The sequence below is a fragment of the Python bivittatus genome, unplaced genomic scaffold (assembly GCF_059951505.1).
Source record: "Python bivittatus isolate LINGU-HERP-01145 unplaced genomic scaffold, Pbiv_v1 ctg000980_np1212, whole genome shotgun sequence".
NCBI lineage: Eukaryota > Metazoa > Chordata > Lepidosauria > Squamata > Pythonidae > Python > Python bivittatus.
In genome coordinates, this window is record NW_028277125.1 from 17695850 (window position 1) to 17715138 (window position 19289).

Consider the following 19289-nt stretch of genomic DNA (forward strand, 5'->3'; position numbering starts at 1 on the left):
TACAAGAAGAAAGGCTGGTTTCTGTTTTTCCATTTCTGCATAAATGTGATGGACTGGAATGGAGGAAGGGGGGTGAAGATGGTGCTCTCGTCTCCAGAGCAACGCTCTGGAGATAAGCGGAGAAAGCTGGTGCATCCCTAAACATTCCAGAGGATAGTGAATAGCTGTGCCTGGGAACTAGCGGTCAGTCTGAGAAGATTGATGTCAGGCCTAGCCCAAAGAACTCCTGGAGACCATGCAGGTTCAATCAGCAAGGTTTATTAGCCAGCGCCTGTTTACAGAAATCTTCTCAGACTGACCGCTAGTTCCCAGGCACAGCTATTCACTATCCTCTGGAATGTTTAGGGATGCACCAGCTTTCTCCGCTTATCTCCAGAGCGTTGCTCTGGAGACGAGAGCACCATCTTCACCCCCCTTCCTCCATTCCAGTCCATCACAATAAAGACATTGATATAGGAGATAGTATCATCAATATGTTGATGGTACCCAATAATACACTAGTGATGCAGACAAAGTTTTATCCCAGTGTCTAAAGGCTATTAGGGTTTGGATGGGGAGAAACAGGGTGAAGTTCAACCCACAGAATAGACAGTTTTCTCTGTCAGCTTTGGTGTTGTCTCTCAGGTTGGCACTGAGAGAGTGGTCTGTGACTTCAGGGTCTTCCTGGGCTTGCAGCTTCTGTGGGATGGACAGGTGAAGATCAGCACCAAGAGGGCTTTTGCCCAGCTCTGAATGGTGTACTAGCTGTGATTTTACCTAGAAAAGGAGGACCTAGCAACAGTAATACATGTTGTCATCACCATAGGTTTAGACTATTGCAATGCATTCTACATGGGACTGCCTTTAAACACCCTTCGGAAAATGCAAGTAGCTCACATGTTGACCAGCACTAGATGCCAAAAACATATTACACTTGCGCTACAAACCCTCCATTAGCCTTCAGTAAATGTGTAGGTGCAATTTAAAGTGCTAGTTTTAACTTATACAGCCCTGTATGACTTGGCACTGAGATATCTGCAAATATGACTCTTTAAAGCATAATCAATCCATCTTACATGGGGAACTCAGGAAAAACTATGAATATCTGGGAGATTAGAGAGGCTGAGGCTAGAAGAAACTGGCTTCCTGATCTCATATCTACTGTTGTATATAATCCAAACCTTTTCGATTTTGGTCCCTGTGTGCAGCCATCCCTATGTCTTATAGGAGAAAGCAAGGGAACTCAGGTTCCTGTAAAAATTCTGTAAGAATACCAAAAAGAAGGTGGTTTCTTTAATTAATAATTCTATTAATTAATAATACTATTCCACATCAAATAATAGCAATTATTTGAAAGCAGCATTGCTATTATTATGACCACCATCATCATTATTATAATCTTGATATAATCAGTCTGTGAGAGCTTCATCTCTCTTGCAAGCTGGTGTTCAGGAGAAGAAGCATGGTCAAGGCAGTTTCTTCCTCCAGGAACATGGGTGGTTGAAGCAGAAGCTCATAACCAGAAGCTTCAGTATGCATCTGGGTAAAAATTAGGGCTGAAGGACATGGTCAAGAGGGATAAGACCCCACTCCAGCTGGGGCACCTCCTGGGTGTTCTCGCATTACAATAATCTATCTAAGCAAGTTGTTTCTAGAGTTCATGGCTAAGAGTTCACAGCAAGTCATTTCTAGAGTTCAGACTAAGTCTCACTGAAAACTAATAGGACTTTTGTTAGTCATTATATTTAAGTATTCAGTGTCACATCTCATGTGTAATTTTACACTGAATGCTACTCCCTAATAAATAAGAATAACATTTTTAAAAAGCAATAAAAGGAGACAGCACATAATAATAAAAATCTCAACTAATTTAAACAGATGGTAAGTTAAACTGAAGTTGCTGCTTGCACTTACAGTTCATCTCCACCAAGAGAGAAAAATGTATTATTTATTAACATAAATTAATATTACATTTTAATCCTAAATAAGGAATAGCATCTTGAAATATGGTACAGGTGGCAAGCTTATGGGATATTATGTGCATCTCTTCAACTTTCTTGCTTCCTGAGATTCCTCATATATCATGTGTACTCACAGAAAGGAAGTTTGAGTAATAGAGCAACACATGCTTCAAAAATGAGCAGGAAGAAGCACTTCAGACCTGTCTGCTATTCATTAGAGTAGCCCAACTTTTCCTAGGCTTCTGTTTCAGCCTAAAAAAAAAAGAGGAAGCTGCTTTAAGGGATATATTCATTAAAAATAAAGTGATTCTTAAAGCAGCTGCCCCTTTTTTTCAAGCTCACATGGATGCCTGAAAAATATTGGGAGTTTTTAATGAACTGTCACAAAATACTAGTGTGAAGACTAAAGCAACTCTTTCAACTCATTTTTGAAGGCTTCACAGTCCTACTGAAAAGAATGTTGCCTACTGTTGAACCAGGAAGGGAAATCCAGTGCTGACTTTCTCCTTGGAAAGGAGTTTTCCCTAATGAAGGAGAAATTATTGATTTTCTGAAAAACAGTTTGGAAAAAGGAGGCATTTGGGCAAACACTGGTCTTCTTAGCATGAGCTCCATGAGCTTTTGCTTAGCATAAGATTTGTTATCACAATCAGGTCTTTCTCAATATAAATTACAAATAGTTCAAGTGAAGTTGAGTAGATAATAGTTGAGAAATGTCCTTCCTACATTTTTTCTTGTAAAAACAAAAAAAACCCACAGAATGTAATACAATGACAAATCAAAAGGGGTTGGACTCTTGTTGTAAGACCATCCAATTCATATATTGTGCAAAATCAGCATCAGTTCCAAAAAGGGACCCTTGAAAGTCAAAGCCTCATAATCCAAATAAGGAATTTGGGGGAGTGGATGATTTTAAGAGTAACTTGGGCATAGAAGCAAATATTTGTTGACTGGATGAGGGTGTTTCACTGATCCTGAGACTCTAGGACTTTACAGAAACTTCTGCTTTTTCCTTTCTGTACCATGTAATTTAAGATTGTAAGTATAATCGTAGTAAATAAATCTTTCTCCATTTTTAATTGGAGGATTTTCTCAGACTAAAAAGTGAACACATTACAATTGAGCCTTTCCATTAGGCCTGTTACATTTTGTTGAATGTATTTCCTTAAGGTGGTATTAGGAACAAGGTCTTATTACTAGCCTGGAAAAAAATGTTTGCATTTTGCATTTGGATAAACCTAACACAAGGGGTCATCTATTTAGAAACTAAAAGGTTATGAATAGACATACAAGGGGAAAAAAATGGCTCTGTGGATTTGAAGGCAGAGAACTGAATATTGTCACAAAGAGCATAAGAGGAAAGGTGAGGATTTACTCTGAGGGTCTATAACTGTATTTTTAGCTGTGCTGATGTTGATAGTGTTATTTTACACTGCACTCTTGGTCATTTGCTCATTTGCGTATTCTTGCTTTTGCTCTTGTATTGGGAAGGATTGATTTTCTAAAATGCTAGTTTTACTAGCCTAAAGTGCTTTATGCAGCCTAAAGTGATAGTTTTACCACTATCAGTTTCTGGTGAACAGTTTTCAGTCAAGCTGCTCATGAGTATTTGATCACTCTCATAAGGAACAACAAAAGGAAACCTAGGTCCAGAGTTCTGTGCCTGAACTTCTATCTTTCACTTAAGTATAACCCAACATATAGAAAAAAAGGACAATATTCAGAGCTAGTTGAAGGTAAGGGACTAAATCTCTTGGCAATTTGCCTTGCTGACACTAGGAAGGTGTAGTAGATTTATAAATGCATAGACCTAATCTGAAACTCTGAATTCTAGCTGGATGCACACTGGGAACAGCTAATAGGAAAGCTGTATATATTTCTCCAATGTACTATAAAGCTACCAAACCAATCTTACAGCTGCTGAAACATTGTCCAAGTGTCCTTCATATCCTTGCGTGTCTTGGCTTTTCTATATGGTAGTTAATGCTGGAAATACTGTGAATTGTTGTGAGCATCATCTACAATGGATTCTTTCTTAAACTTATATTTATTTTTTTCAGTAAAGGTTGGAACAACAACATTTGCTTAATAATGGTGCCCTGCCTTCCCCGCTTCCATTTTGTGTTAAAAGGGGTAAAGATAACATGTAAAGGTACAAAAGTGACAAGAAAGTGAATTGATGAAGAAATGGGAATTAAACTTTGGAAGCCAAAATAAAACAGCAGATAATGATGATGACGACGATGATGATGATGAAAAAGTAATCTTCAGTTCCTTAAAACACGATTAGACACATAAGAGGATAGGCTGAATATCTGACATGGAGGAGGAGGAGATGATAAACAAAGAACAACACAATTTGTAGAGTAACATTTGATTTAGATGGAATACCATGACTCTACAGCCATTTTCAGAGGTTCTCTGGAATATTGGTATTGGCAGAGGAATGGAGAGTGATAAAAATCAGCAAGGTGATGGATAGAGCATCATAATGCAAGCCCACCCCTTCTGTATGTGTCATGCTTGCATATTCCCCCTCTCAATAGATACTGCTGTCCTGAATGATGGCATATTCTCAATCTATTCTCCAAGAAGAGGAATTTCCTGACTCTGAGAGCTATGCAGGAATGGAATAGCCTGTCTCCTGAAATTGTGGGTGTTCCATCATGGGAGGTTTTCAAAAAAAGACTGGATACCCATTTGCCCAGAATGCTATGAAGATTTTTACACTGGTCAGGGGGCTGGACCACAAGGTCCCTTCTAAACCTATGATTCTATGAATTCTTTTTGTCCTCCAAGAACTTAGCCTGAAAAGATGAGCTGATGGACAGATGAAAGCAAGTCATCTTTATTATATACAGCAGTGTTTCTCAACCTTAGCAACTGTAAGATGTGTGGACTTCAACTCCCAGAATTCCTCAGCCAGCATGCTGGCTAGGGAATTCTAGGAATTGAAGTCCACACATCTTACAGTTGCTAAGCTTGAGAAACACTGATATAGAGGGATAAAAAAATCTTAGCCAATTCTTCTTATTTACATTTTCTCACCCCAGCAGCTATCTATTACAGTTTTTAGTTCTGCTAATCAGCAGATTACATAGCATTAAAAGAACTACAATGATCAAAAACCCATTAATACTATTGCATGCTACTTTAAACTCTCTTTTCTGAACCTTTATAAAACTTTAATGATTTTGCACTGAGGTTCATTGGCAGAAATGCTGATAACAAAAAGCAAAAGTCCAGGGAGAATAAGAAAGTGGATTGATAGGGCAGGTTTTAGCATGGTAAAAGCAAAAATGATCCACGTGTACTCCTGTACTTGTACGTGTTAAATGCAGCATGACAGATACTTAGGGGAAAAGAATTATTAACTAGCCATTCCCTATCTGAGGCAGTGCAAAGGAACCAAGCAATCTGCCTGTATATGCCTCACTTCTAGTGATAGCCTAGTTAAAATATAATACAGTAAACTGATAGCAGATCACTATATAGCAAGTAGCTACAAAGTAAACGATTCTTTTCACAGAACCATCTAGCAGTGTTACATGGAGGAAACCAAAGCTCTATAGAGGTATGTATGAAAAAATCATGTCTGTTCAGTTTAATTAGTGTTCCAAATAGCCAATGTGCGCCTCTGGCATTCTAGTCCTCATAAAAAGAGAATAAGAATGTGTTTGCTTTCATTTGATACTTTAAGAAGAACATTATGCTTGGTCATCAATAACCCCTCTACACAGAAAATAGATCTATAGTAACTTGATGCTACACAGGCTTTTCTTCCAAAACATTTTGAATACTTCAAGGGTTCAGTATCTCCTTATCAATAATCTAATCTATAGAAAATCTCCATGTTTATCAACCATAGAATTTTTTCATTCTTATATTTACGCATAGAAAATGAAATTCAAGGGAGGAGTGTACTAAATGAATCAAAACTCTGTTTTGCAATTCTTTGGTGAAGAGATATGTGTTGTAATAATGAGAGCAGGAAATTCTCTCCACATTTAAAAGCATTGTGTAATTTTGTTCTAGTGCTCTCCTAGGGCTATCCTAGGGCTGCTGGGTCTGAGTTACAAAAATCTGTACAGCAGCAGAGACACACAGAAAACTCTGCCTCTTTGCTTCCAGCTGATGGCCATGCAGAGTTTTGCAGCCCTTAACAATATGCTAACTGGAAACTGAGATGCATTGTCGGGGAGAAAAAAATTGATTCAGAAAATTCAGGAGAAAATCAAGTGCAGTAACCAGAAATAGAAATTAAAACTATAGGCATGGAGCCTAGGGGTTAAGATGAATGAAAGTATTGGGGAAACAAATGAAGGGAAAATGGATGAAATATCCCCCCTTGAACAAATGTAAGAAAATCCATTATGTATACAAATGCCATGTTGAAATGCATTATAAAATATAATTTATGCTACAATTTTGCTTACAATTTTTTCCTGTTCTTAAAGCTGTAGCCACTTTCCTTACAGTAAAAACCACTGTATTCACAGAGCTTTATTTTATGCTGTTAAACTCAGATTATAAAACTATTTACACCATATCAATACTTTACTTATTATCTTTAAACTACTTTTCATTGCTGATAATTGATAATTTATTAAGTATAATGGTAACATGGGTTTCATACCAGATTGCAAGTTTAGCAAAACTTGAGGGGAGGGGAGAAGCCACAAATCCAAGAAAAAATATAGCTGTCTGCATTTACTTAATGGCTGAAAGAGTTCGACATTTGGGATGTTTTTAAAATCAGTTTTAAACAAATCTTCATATGGATTATCAGTAGTAAGAAAAGAGAAAAAAATGTAGTTCATTCTATACCGTCAAGCAAAATCTTTCCTCTTCAAGACAAATGCTGATCTAACGGCTTCCTTATTGATCTAAATGCTAGAGATAAGTATGAGTGGGCTTTAATGCTAGTTACAGTTAAACATTAATGGTGTCATGTTGTTGTTCATATAAGACTGAGCAGATGGCCGTGGTGCGTAACTCTTGGAGAGAGAGTGTTTGTCAGAGACAGGCATCGTTCCTAACTTTACTAACCATTGCCTATCCTTAAGTATTTCAGTCGAGATGAGCAATTGGTCTATTTATTTCTTGCAGTTCCCAAGCTAAAAGGTTTTTTTTTTCCCCCAGTAGGTTTTATTCTAGATTTTTGTTGGTTTCTCTTTAGATACCATTAACCCAGTTTCTATGTATATGCAATGTGATTATCAGCTGATGAGAACAGGGATTAACAACATAGAAAAAAACTTAAATGTTTAAAAGTGTTTTTGCTTTCACTGATGGAAGAGGTCTACATCTTAACTGTGAGAGAAGCTTTAGCGGTTAAAAATAAACCTCTTAAAATGCTAGTTTGAAATAGTTATTGTAATTCATATAAACATTTAAAAATATGATTGCTGGTTCTGTGATAAAGAAGAACAAAAGTTTAGTATTGCTGGCTATGTTTAAACTGCTTGGATCAAAGAGTACATGTTTCGAAAGCAAGTGCTTGAGACGTACTTATGGTGCATGTTCCTTAAACATCTCCTTTTAATATCTCTTTCTAGATGGGAAAGAAAAAATTCACTGGATTAGAAATCTCCCTGATCACTTTCTTCCTTTTGCTGCTCATTGTAACTTGCACCTTGATTGCACTTCTAGCAACAGGTTATTCTGGTCTTAAAGGTAATAGTTCACAGTTCCTTGACTTATAACCTGCTTCATTAATGCTTCAAATGGTACAAAAGATCTTTTTAAAGAATACTTAAGTATTTCCCACACATTTTAAGCATAGGTGTGGGCATCTAATGGCTCCTGATGGTGAACCTTTGAGTTTCTTCTGCTCTTGACCATTTTGAAATGTGAAACTCATGGGAATTGTAATATGGTAGGCTTATTGGGGTTAAAAATTCAAAACAAAACCAAAACTCTCCCCAAACCCCAGTCTCATCTATGTATGATGCATTCCCACCCATTTCATGACCTTACTCCCCCCAAATGTTAAATGGAGTCCATCAAAAGTTTATCTCATATGTTCTAAGTCACACAAAAGGATATTTCCCTACTTGTACCTAACCAAGATACAGACCTGCCCCAGCTATCTTTTTTTCCTGCCATGTCCCCATATTGTTGCCTTCACTTTGTCTCTAATCTGTATCTGAGGCAGCCTAAAATAACATTTTCCTCCTTAAGCAATCAACAAGCTATGACAATTTTACCATGGGTACTATCTGACATACTTTCTGACCATTTTGTTACTGGCATTACCTAGAGCAGGGTTTCTCAACCTCATCAACTTTAAGATATGTGGACCTCAACTTCCAGAATTCCAAAATGCTGGCTGGGGAATTCTGGGAGTTGAAGTCCACACGTCTTCAGGTTGCCAAGGAAGAGAAACACTGACCTAGAGGATTGGATCAGCTTGGCAGCTTTTAGTCACTTTAGGAGGACTTTAGGTAGCCCCTAACCCTCTAGTCCTGGGGTACTGCCTCTGGTCATTTTATTCTGAGCAGTGGAAGAATCCAGGCATTTCAAAACAGCCTTTCTCTCAGTAAATGCCAGGTCATTAGCTGATCCTCAGCTCAGAGACTCGAATAGTAGCTGACCAGAGGTCATGGTGAGGGGGATTCTGCAGTGAAGCAGGAGAGTGATTTTTTTCCCTGTTCATTATGGTGCATCCCCACTCACATATGGTATCTATCAGCTATTGTTGAGTTTGTTTGTTTTTAACATGGGTTTACTAGCTTTCTAGAAAAACAGCCCAAACAATAGCTGATGGCAGAGGAACTGCATGGTAAAGCAACAGAGATAGACCTAGTTCATCCAATCATCCCACAATTTGGTTGTCAGCTGTTGTACAGGTGCTTTTGGATGTGGGTTTACCTGTCTTGAGGAACACCATGAACCCTATGTTCAACAGACCATGGGATTAGCACTCTTCTGGAACAGCAATAAACCCATGTTGAAAATAACCCCAAACAAAGGCTAACAAGTAGGCTGTGAAACAGCAGAGATTTGCATCCTGCAATCCCCTTGTCAGGCTTATAAGGTAGACCAGACAGGAAACATAACCAGATGAGCTAATTCTACTTTATTGTAAAGTTACATTGACAGAATCTTGCAAGTCTGAAAGTACAATTCTACCCCCACTCCCATCTCTTTTACAGCCTGGGAAACTAGAGAGGGTCTCTTCTGAACTTCTTGCCCCACCCACTATCCAGCTATGGGCTATGCTATCCCTTATCTGACCATTCCCTAGGCAGTGTTCGTTAGCCCAGTCTCCCAAGATCTTTCTAAAACCATTATTTCCACATACCATGACATCCCTGTACCATCAGGTAGCTTTGGTTTGACAGCTATTTGGGCCAATCCTAGTCTGGTGCATGGACCTGGTGGGTAAAGAGCTTCCCCTTCACCTACTGCTTCTCCCAGCTTGGTCAGCTAATCTCCAGACTGGGTGAAGGGGAGGTTTTACAAAATGGCTAAACCTGTGAGTCCATTCATCCATCAAACCATTGTCATTACAACAGTGCTGCATTGATGGATATGTTTCCCAACAACTGATGACAATGAGAACAGGGCATGGGGGGCGGGGGGGGAGGCAGTCTTCCCTGCATAAGAAATGAGGACATCTTTGACAGCAAGCCAGAACAGAACAGCACATTAACTGAGCTCTGGAGATGAGCCCTTAGAGGCAGTTCAGATGTTAATGCCCTTCTATAAAACAACTTTTCAAGTAAATAGGTCATTTGTCAAAGGGGATATAACACTTAGTTACTATTTACCTGTTTATTGTTATAATTTTCATAATAGTTCAGAATGCACAAAGTTATATTCCTGTAACTCATGAAAGGAACCTTGAGGGTTTAACAATATATCTGAAACTCTCCTGAAGCTGAAGTAAATAACTTAATTATTACTTGATCATAGGCCCAGACAAAGAATGTTACATACAGATAAAAAGGATAAACCAACAATTGGCATACACTAGGGCATACAGAATCATTTAAAATAAAAGAAAGATAGCAGGCAATATACAATATATTCAGTCATTGTGGCAATTTTTAATATGGGTTCAATATCAGATCTATATGTGTAGTTCTACTGGGATAAAATTTTAAATGCTCACATCTCATTCAGTTACTATATCAGCCTTTCCTAATCAGATATCCTCGTGTTATCATGACAGCTCCTGAAATTAACAGATAACATAGTCAACAATGATAATCATTAAGAATGCTGGGAATTATAAACTGATTGATCTGGTGGGCACCAGATTGGAGAAGGCTATACTACACTATTGGCAGACTGAAACTCAATTAATTTGTTAATCCAATGCTTAGTTCAAAATCCAAGTTTAAATCAAATTTAAGAGACAACAATAAATAAGTTAAACTTAAAGTAGGCAAGCATTAGCCTCAGAAGCACTTTACTTCTGAGTGGGGACTTTCCTGTCATAATATTGCAGAACTTAATTTGTTCAAATCTTAGGTACAACAGTCCAATTTATAGCAACTTATGTTTATGGTTATGAAAGATATATGATCTGGCCTACAAAAAAAGTCTACCTTAAGAAAAATAATTTCAGATACAACCAAATGTTAACCCCTTCATTATAAAAATTAACATGTGACGAGGTGCTTGAATTAAGTTTGAAATTTGAAGTCAAAGTTGAAGCAATTCTGTCAATGACAGCTATGTTTGGAATTCCATGTTGATCAGAAGAATGGTACTCTTTTATTCAAAGAGGTTTTAAATAATGTATATACTGAGCCATAATATCTACAACAAGTCAGTGTTGTTATTTGGGAAGAAGACACATAAGGTTCCTCCTTTGAATATGTTTGAATTATAACATTCACCAACGATTCATCTGAGTTTATAATAGATTTATAATTTCCTTATTCATGATAACACATCTTATCATAAAGAGAGATGTTATACTGAAATCCACTTCCTGTACATTCTGTTGACCTAGAATATTTTTTGCTTTGTATATTCTTTTGAATCTTAACATTTCTTGTTTCAGCTGTTATTTAGTAAAGCCGGTGGGGATTTTTTCTAATTTATTGCATGATCCAGACAAAATGAATCATTATAAACTTCCATTAATTTTAATGGGGATGTTTAAGCACATGTTTAACTCTTTCATTGAAAACAATGAAATTTAAAAGTGCTTCACTTTGACAGGATCCTATCCCGCCTTTTTAGTTCATAATTTATCTTAATGTTTAAGTGTACTATTCATAAAGACGTGATAAATAAGTTGGCAATTCAGAGAAAGCTAAACAATCTCTCTCTCTCTCTTTCTCCAGACACACATATACATGTATGATGACACACACATAAACTTATATATACTCATGATTGATTATTTTTGCAGAAACTGCTAATCTGGTTCACTGCATGGTTCATACAAATTGCTTAAACACAAGTCATTTGCTTGAACTATGCAGTGAAACAGTTACTAGTCCCTGCAAAAGTAGTGTATCATGGTAGAATAAGCAGATTTTGATAAAATATTCCCTAGATGAAAGCATGTACAAAATACTCAGAGACAGAGCTGAGTTATTTATTTGTATAACTGCCTTTAAATGGGTAATCAAATTATGGGGACATGTGCTTGTACTAAGAGCCAGAATATGGAGACTAAAGAATAACATTATTCTATTTTATTGAGCCGAAACAAAGAAAGATAGATTAAGCATACTAGGATTCATTTATACTATGTCATTTGTTTATAAAATTTATTTCAACTATTCATTTCCAAAAAGTATAATCAATCAAACAATACATTAACCCACATTTTTCAGTGCAATGTGTACTGTGTAATTGAAAATACCCTGTAAGAGTAAGAAGTAGAAATAATAATAAAAAAGGCATGATACAGAAATTAATAGACTTATACTTTTTTTTTGTAATGGTGCTGAGACAAAAGGCTATGTTAATGACAGGCTATAGGAGCAGCTGAAAGGCAGCTTGGTGTAGTGGTTAAGGCACCAGGCTAGAAACTGGGAGACCATGAGTTCTAGTCCTGCCTTAGGCACAAAGCCAACTGGATGACCTTGGACCAGTCACTGTCAGCCCTAAGAAGGAGGCAAGGGCAAACCACTTCTGAAATCTCTCCAAGAAAACTGTAGAGACTAGTTCAGGTAGTCTCCAGGAGTCAACCCTGACTGGAAGGCACCAAATAATAATAATAAAAAAAGGATTAGCTGATATTCATATGTTGGTGTGGGCTCATGGAGGTGTTGAGGCCAGAGAGAATGTTGGAGCTGCAAGCTGACATGGCAGAACTTGGCCTGGAAGTTGAACTTGGCCTGGACTGGGGAGCATGGCTTTCTGGACTATGTGGTGAGCCAGTGGTGGAGCAAGAGCAGCTGTGTTCAGCCACATGTGGTATTGGGCTGCAGATGGTCAGCTGTTAAAGACTCCTGCAGTGTGGTCCTCTCATCAATAGAAGGAACAATGATCCTTGTATGGATGGACATGGTGTGTTGCATCTGGCCAATTTTCCATCACAACAGAAAGTGGCCTGTGGCTGCTTTGCCCTTGGTATCTTGGAAGGCTTGAGCACCAAGGTTCCAGATGACTGCAACCCTGTTGGCCTTTTGTGAGCCTGAAGACCTGGCTTTTGGGCAGGGTGGTGGATGGAATGGTTTTCGTACTGAATGATTCTGGGCTGGCCTCACCTGAGTCTTATTTTTGTTGTTGTTGTTTTATTTTGCCTGATGTTGTATTTGTTTTAATTGTCTGCTAGCTGCCCAGAGTTGCAATCTGAGATTTGGGTTGCCATAGAAATGGAAGTAAACAAATAAATAAGCAAGCTCTAGCAGCATATTTAATCTGAACTCCTGAACTAACTTGGGTGTAAATCACTGAATGTACTGGACTTAATCCAGAGTTGACAGAGTCAGGTTCTGCAGTATAAGGATGGTAATAATGCATGCAAATGCATAGATAGAAGAGAAGGTTACATCAACCTATTTGATTCTCTTCCAGATATTAAATGTATTTTCTGTCTGATATACATATATCCTGATACATGCAAGCTCTGAATGTATCATTACATTTCCATAAAGCTTCTGAATATCACAATCAAAGTAGGGTGTGTGTTAGATATTGCCTAAATCTTGTTAAAATGAATAATTAAAAAAAAAAAAAGCACTATTTTACAGTAGGATCTACTAAGGATTGGTCAGATTTGTTAAGTAATAAAACACTATATTATTGCATTTGCATCTCTTATTCTATCGTTATGCTTATTATTATTATTAATATTATTATTAATCTGCTTGATATAATGAATTGATTTCTTTCTAGCCTTTTCACCTACTTGTCCAGTAATCCCTCTTCCTGAAAGAATAGATTGCATCCCAGATCAAGTTGCAACAAAGGTATGAAGTACATATGAGTGAAATAAAGATATAACATTAAGTATGGGGGAAATTTTTTAAAAAATGGAAATTCCTCCCCATTCCTCCCTCTTCTTCCCGCTTTCTCTTTTCTTCCTGAGTAAAGCAATGCTAAGAAAATACTGTGCTTTACCAAGCTGCAATGTGGTTAAGAGAGGAGAAACAAAATGCATTGATAATCTTGGTGAATTGTCCCATTGTTCAAGTCAGGGTAAAGATTGGATGAGTATATTGTTCATTGTTATCATTCTGGCTAATGAAAAATATTAATTTCCCACACTGATGAAGATTACATGTCAACAATTTTAAAGAGAATATTTGTAAAGCCTTGGAATGGTCTGTGGAATTGATCAAGCTCATTAACAAAAGCTTGGCAGTCCTACTTATTTCTTTATTCATGCATGCAATCACTTCTAAAGGTTTGGGGAGGTTTACAAATATCTTGAGTTTTAAACTATATTATGTGTCTTGATCTAGTAAGCTAAGATTTTCTGGTTTGAGTTATCTGTTAGCACTCAAGTAGAGCATCCCTGCAGCTTTTTGTGCCTTCACCAATATGCCTCCCCATTTTTCCCCACACTAATAAGCCCCTGCAGAGGAGTTTAAGAAGCAGTATGAGAATTTTGAGAAAAAACAAAGAGATAAGAAAAGGTGTAGCAAAAGAAGAAAGGAGGCAGCAGGGAGGAAAAAGAGGAGAAGGAGAAGAAATCATCATCACTGTCATTGTCATTGTCATCTTCATCATCAGACGGTGGAGAAAGTTGGAATTGGGTAGCAAATGGGCCACCATAAAAATGCATTAATATTGCTGGAGATGAGGGGTGTTCTCATAAACCCCAACAATTATCAGAGATGGGGAACCCGACATCCACCAATTTTTTCATGAATTTGTGGGTGACAATCCTGGTACAGTTTAATAAAGACTTTGAAACACAATCATCGACCTATTTTCATTCCCTTCTCCCTCATTAAATAGGCAGAAAGGAATATTCCTCTATAAAGCTGTAAAAGAAATGATTTGGAGTTTACTTGTTTTAGTAAACCATCACTAAGATTAACAGCAGTTTGCCGGAACTTGATTCAACAAGTTTATTAAAGCAGATACTTCAGAATCCTTCATTGCCTCTGAGTCTGTAGAGGAAAGGGATTTAGAAATGTAGGAGCTGAGGGGTAGGATAACTATGGTTTATTATAAACTTTCCCAATTTGATACTCACCGGATAAGTTCGACTGTAATTGTCAGAATTCCCAGCCAGTTCTACTTTAACACAACTGAAGAACCTATGTTGGAGGAAATTAGTTTATTGTGATATTGAAATGCAGCCAGTGATACAACTCTTAGGATCAATAGACTGCATGACAAAAATCTTATTTTTACAGTTATTGCTTTCTTTTCATTAAAAAGAGTTTTTTTTTCATTAAAAGAAATCAAGAAAATAAAAGTTTAAATCTCATGTCAGCTTGACCAGTATATAACTTATTGCCTGTACATAAGTGCCTGAGTAGGATAGTTTTCACATTCCAGTAAATAACCTGTTTGTTTGTTTACATTTCAAATTTAGTCACCACCCCTCTCACTCAATGAGTGACTCTGGGCAGTTTACAATAAATAAGAGTAAAAACCAATTAAAATACAATAAAAACAGTAATCAAGAATAAATAACATAATCCAAGGGATAGATGGTATTATCAGCCTCCAGGAGCATCTTCAAGGTGCTAACTGCCCCCAGGGTTGGTTACCCCCCTCAAACCCCACACAAGCTGGCAGAGTTTCCATAGTTTAAGCCACCAGAGAGCCATTGCATGTCAACTTCGTTGTGCTTCAACCTTTTCTTCTTTCAGAGAGATGAGTTCATGTAGCTAGGCTAGTCTTGATCAGTTATCAGTACATTTATGTGAGGATGCCTGTATCTTAAGAAGTAGATGATAGTACATCCTGTTAGTTTTCAGAAGGTTTTGTATACATCCAGTTTTTGTTTTTGTTTTTGCTTTTTTTTAAATTTATTTTGGGATTGTCAAAAGGGGAAAAGCTTTTTTTCCATCTGCAGGGCCTGAAGCTAGTAGGTAGAAACCAGCAGTCCATAGTCCAAATGGAAACATTCTATGAACATTTAGAGGTGTCTGCCAATCTTAAACAGAGAAATAGCCCAAAGACTGTTAATTCAAAAGGGTGGCAGAATGGGGTAAGAGAAATCTTGGGTTCTCAGAAGGCAGTTGCATCCATCTATCCATCTATCCATCTATCCATCTATCCATCTATCCATCTATCCATCTATCCATCTATCCATCCATCTATCCATCCATCCATCCATCCATCCATCCATCCATCCATCCATCCATCTATCTATCTATCTATCTATCTATCTATCTATCTATCTATCTATCTATCTATCTATCTAATCTGATCTCAATTGACTTGCAATATCAACCAGTGGAGATTTTACTGTTACCATGTGCCTGAACATAGAGTTGAACTTCTGGAGAGGAAAGACCTATAGCTGTTCCTGGCCTAAGCCTACTACCAGGATTCCAAAATTGGTTTAGAAATAGTGAGTCAGAAGCTGTTTGGATTATCAATATAATGTATGTATAACAGAATAAATTTTGAGAGAGAGAGAGAGACTGATGCTTTTTTTTTTTTTTTTTACTTAGGTGAAAATATCAAATCCATAGATATAGGCTAAGGGTCAACTGGCTTGGTAAAGGTATATGTGGGCCTTGGACTGTGGCTAATCATAAACTGAATACAAGTCAACACTGTGATGTGGCTGCTAAAAAAACAAACAAAATGTTAAGCTGCTTGAGTAGAAATATAGTTTCAAATTTACATGAAGCTGTATTTCCATTGTGTTCTGCACTGTCAGAATTCACCTTCAGTACATGTCCAATTTTGAAGGCTACACTTTAAAGAAGGGTTCAAGGAAATTGGAATGCATAGCAGAGAAGGACAATGAGGATGGTTGGAGGACTTGAAACTAAGTCCTTTATGGAGAGTTTGAGAAAAGAGGTATATTTAGCCTTGGGAAAAATGATATCTAAATGGAAGAATGAGAGCCCTCTCCAGATGCCTGAAGGATTCTCACAGAGAAGGCCATTACATGTTTTATCTTAGAGTGTAGGATATAGAAAGGTGATAGAAAATGGCAGCTTCTCATTGAATGTTAGGGACAAAAATCCTAATAAGTAGTTTTACACAGGTACCAATAACCAAAGAAGGTGGGGACTTCAACTTTCCTGGTTTACTTCAAAGCAAAAGATGAGGAACATTTTCATTATGGTTCATATCCTCAGCAGGAGGTTGAACTTAATCACCTAAATGATCCCTTGGAATACTGTGATTTTATGTCTCTATCCTGTCATTACACACACACACACACAGACACACACACAGACACACATGATCTAGCTACTATTTAATGTGGTAATTTGGAGCACCAAAAGATTTATTCAGAACCAAAATGTTAGCACCTGTTTTCCTCCATGAAATGCCCTCTCCTTTTGAAAGTGAAATACATTTCATAACCACTTCCTACATACAACCTTTTTGGGGAAATTGAGTATGATATGTATGTGGGGTGAGAGGAGACCATCTGTTGCTCAGGCAACTGGCTTGACATTCTGATTCAGTCAAATGTGTCAAAAGGGAATGACAATGTGTTGCTATTGATTGTCCACATTTAGTTACGCCTAACTGCGTCTGATTCCTCTTGGACTATATTTGACACTGAAACTCCAAGAACATAGGAAATCCTTGTAACTCTTTATTTTTCCTCTCAAGAGAAGGAGATGGAAAAATTTTCTTGTGATCAGAAGTTCACATGACTAATTCTAGAATTGTGGCATCGCAGTGTTATTGTATTAACCATGTGATTTCTGAGAGGTTGGGATTGTCCAAGGTAAACATTCTTTTTTAAAAAAGAAAAGAAAAACAAAAACAAATAAAAAGTTAAGGTCCGTCTAGAGGGTGGGATTTAGCCAATTTTGGCAAATCTCAGAAAGCTAAGCAGGGTTAGACCTTGTTGGGACCTGAATGGGAGACCAACAGGAAATGACCAGCTAAACAGTAGGTCAGTCTGGGGAAGTTAAAAAAAAAATTCCTGCAAGAAGTCAGAGGTAAAGCACATTTTTGCCAAGAAAACTGCATGGACAGTGTAGTGACAATAGTTGAGCCCAATGTAAAAAATAATGTCCTTTTTTTTCCTTCTTTTAAGAGCAAATTATAGGAGCACTAACGATATATAGGTGTTTTTTTTTACAGATTTTTTTTCTCACATCCCATTATATCGCCCTCAGTGGGGAAAAAAAAAACCTTTTCATAAAATTAGGGATAGCATAATTTAATAAGAATCTGCACATTGGCTTGTAAACCGTTATAATTAATGGGCATACTTGCAACTGAAAGAGCATTTTTAAAGTTAGTCATGGAAAAGATAATGTCATGTACTTAAAAAATGTACACAGGAATTTAGCTCCAAAATATTTTTTTTTCCTTCTAATCTATAATTCTTTTGTGATAAGAAATCAGCCTTTCAGTGAATAAACATTTACACTGGTGATTAAGAACTTTTATTTAAATTCATTGTTTGGTAATGTCATGTAAGATGAATCACATAGATTCTGGGATAACATCCAAAGGGTGACTGGTACTTGATTCTTGATTAATACAGAATCCTCTTTTAAGATCAGTTACAGGAAAAGAGTTAACTGAATCAAGGGAATGGAAATGAATGAGTGAAGACTTCATCTTTGAATGAATTACCAAAGTAATTTTGGCAAAAACTTTTGTGGTGAATAATTTGTGTGTGTGTGTGTGTGTCATTCATATGTGGGAAGGTTGATTATATAAATGTATATAAATGGTGAATGCTAGAGGGTTAAGAATTGGTTCGTGTAAATAGATGATGAACAGAGATACTATTAATTTATAAAATATGATCATCTTTCTATTTCCACTTAGTGATGAATGGAGCTGTCCAAATTTATTTCAGAATTAATCCAGAGACAAAGTGGTTTCTTAAATGTATCAAGAATAGTGTGTATGAAAGACGATGTCTTAATGTGTTGGGAAGATGATATAGCATTCAGAGTTTCTTTCTCTTCTATAATACCTAGGAACTAATGTGTTACTAATTAGTTACAAGACACTTTTTATTTCCCATAAAAAATCTATATGCTGCTTAGGAAATTAATCATTTCAAGTACAGATTTAAATTAATATTTCTACTTTAGATCTCTGCCATCTTTAACATTTCAGGATGGATTCAAATTATCCTTGGGGGGGGGGAGGAAATGCTACTGAGGGGGTCATATGCAACTGTGGTCTTTCTTCTTAACTTGTTAGTCCTTTTCGATTTGAGAGAGCTAAAGTAGTTATAAGGAAATGGGTATTTAATACTTATTTCCAGAAAAATCTGAATGAATAATACTTGAAGAGATCAGACATCAGCTATCTGCTTGCTCGCCTTATACCTCTATAAATCAAAGATTTCTCTTTGGCATGGTTTAATGCACTCCTTTTTTTTTTTAAGAATTATTAAAGATTACAATTATACAGATAAAGCTAATAAATACAACAAAGAATAAAAAAAATAGGAAGTAAAAATAGCGCAGAAAAGGAAAGAAATATATAAAAGGAAGCACAGGAAAGAAAGAAAAAATAAGAATATAACAAAGAAATAAAATAAAATATAAAGAAGTAACTTCCCCCTTTCTTCACAACAAGTATAAACAATTTTAACAACTTGTCACTTTCTCTTAAAATACAACAATCTCTTCATCCCATATCACATCTCTTATTGATAGACAAATTCTTAAAACCTCGTCATTCAGTCCTAGTCAGCAAAAGTCCATTAATGGTTGACAGAAATAACAATATCTATTTTAACCTTGATCAAATAAACCAACTTTATATTCCTTCCCTTTACTTTTAACAATCTTAGTATTT

General features: G+C 36.7%; 1 protein-coding gene across 3 annotated transcripts in view; it reads left to right on the forward strand.

Moving 5' to 3' along the window:
* Positions 1 to 5419: 5419 nt before the first annotated feature.
* SI (sucrase-isomaltase) overlaps positions 5420 to 19289 on the forward strand; it is a 108611-nt gene continuing 94741 nt past the window's right edge. For all 3 annotated transcript variants that reach the window (XM_015888779.3, XM_025169255.2, XM_088131888.1), the window contains exons 1-3: positions 5420 to 5514; positions 7499 to 7616; positions 13254 to 13327. In XM_015888779.3, the coding sequence (XP_015744265.1) occupies positions 7499 to 7616; positions 13254 to 13327 (192 nt within the window). In that variant the 5' untranslated portion in view covers positions 5420 to 5514. The remainder of the gene's footprint in view (positions 5515 to 7498; positions 7617 to 13253; positions 13328 to 19289) is intronic.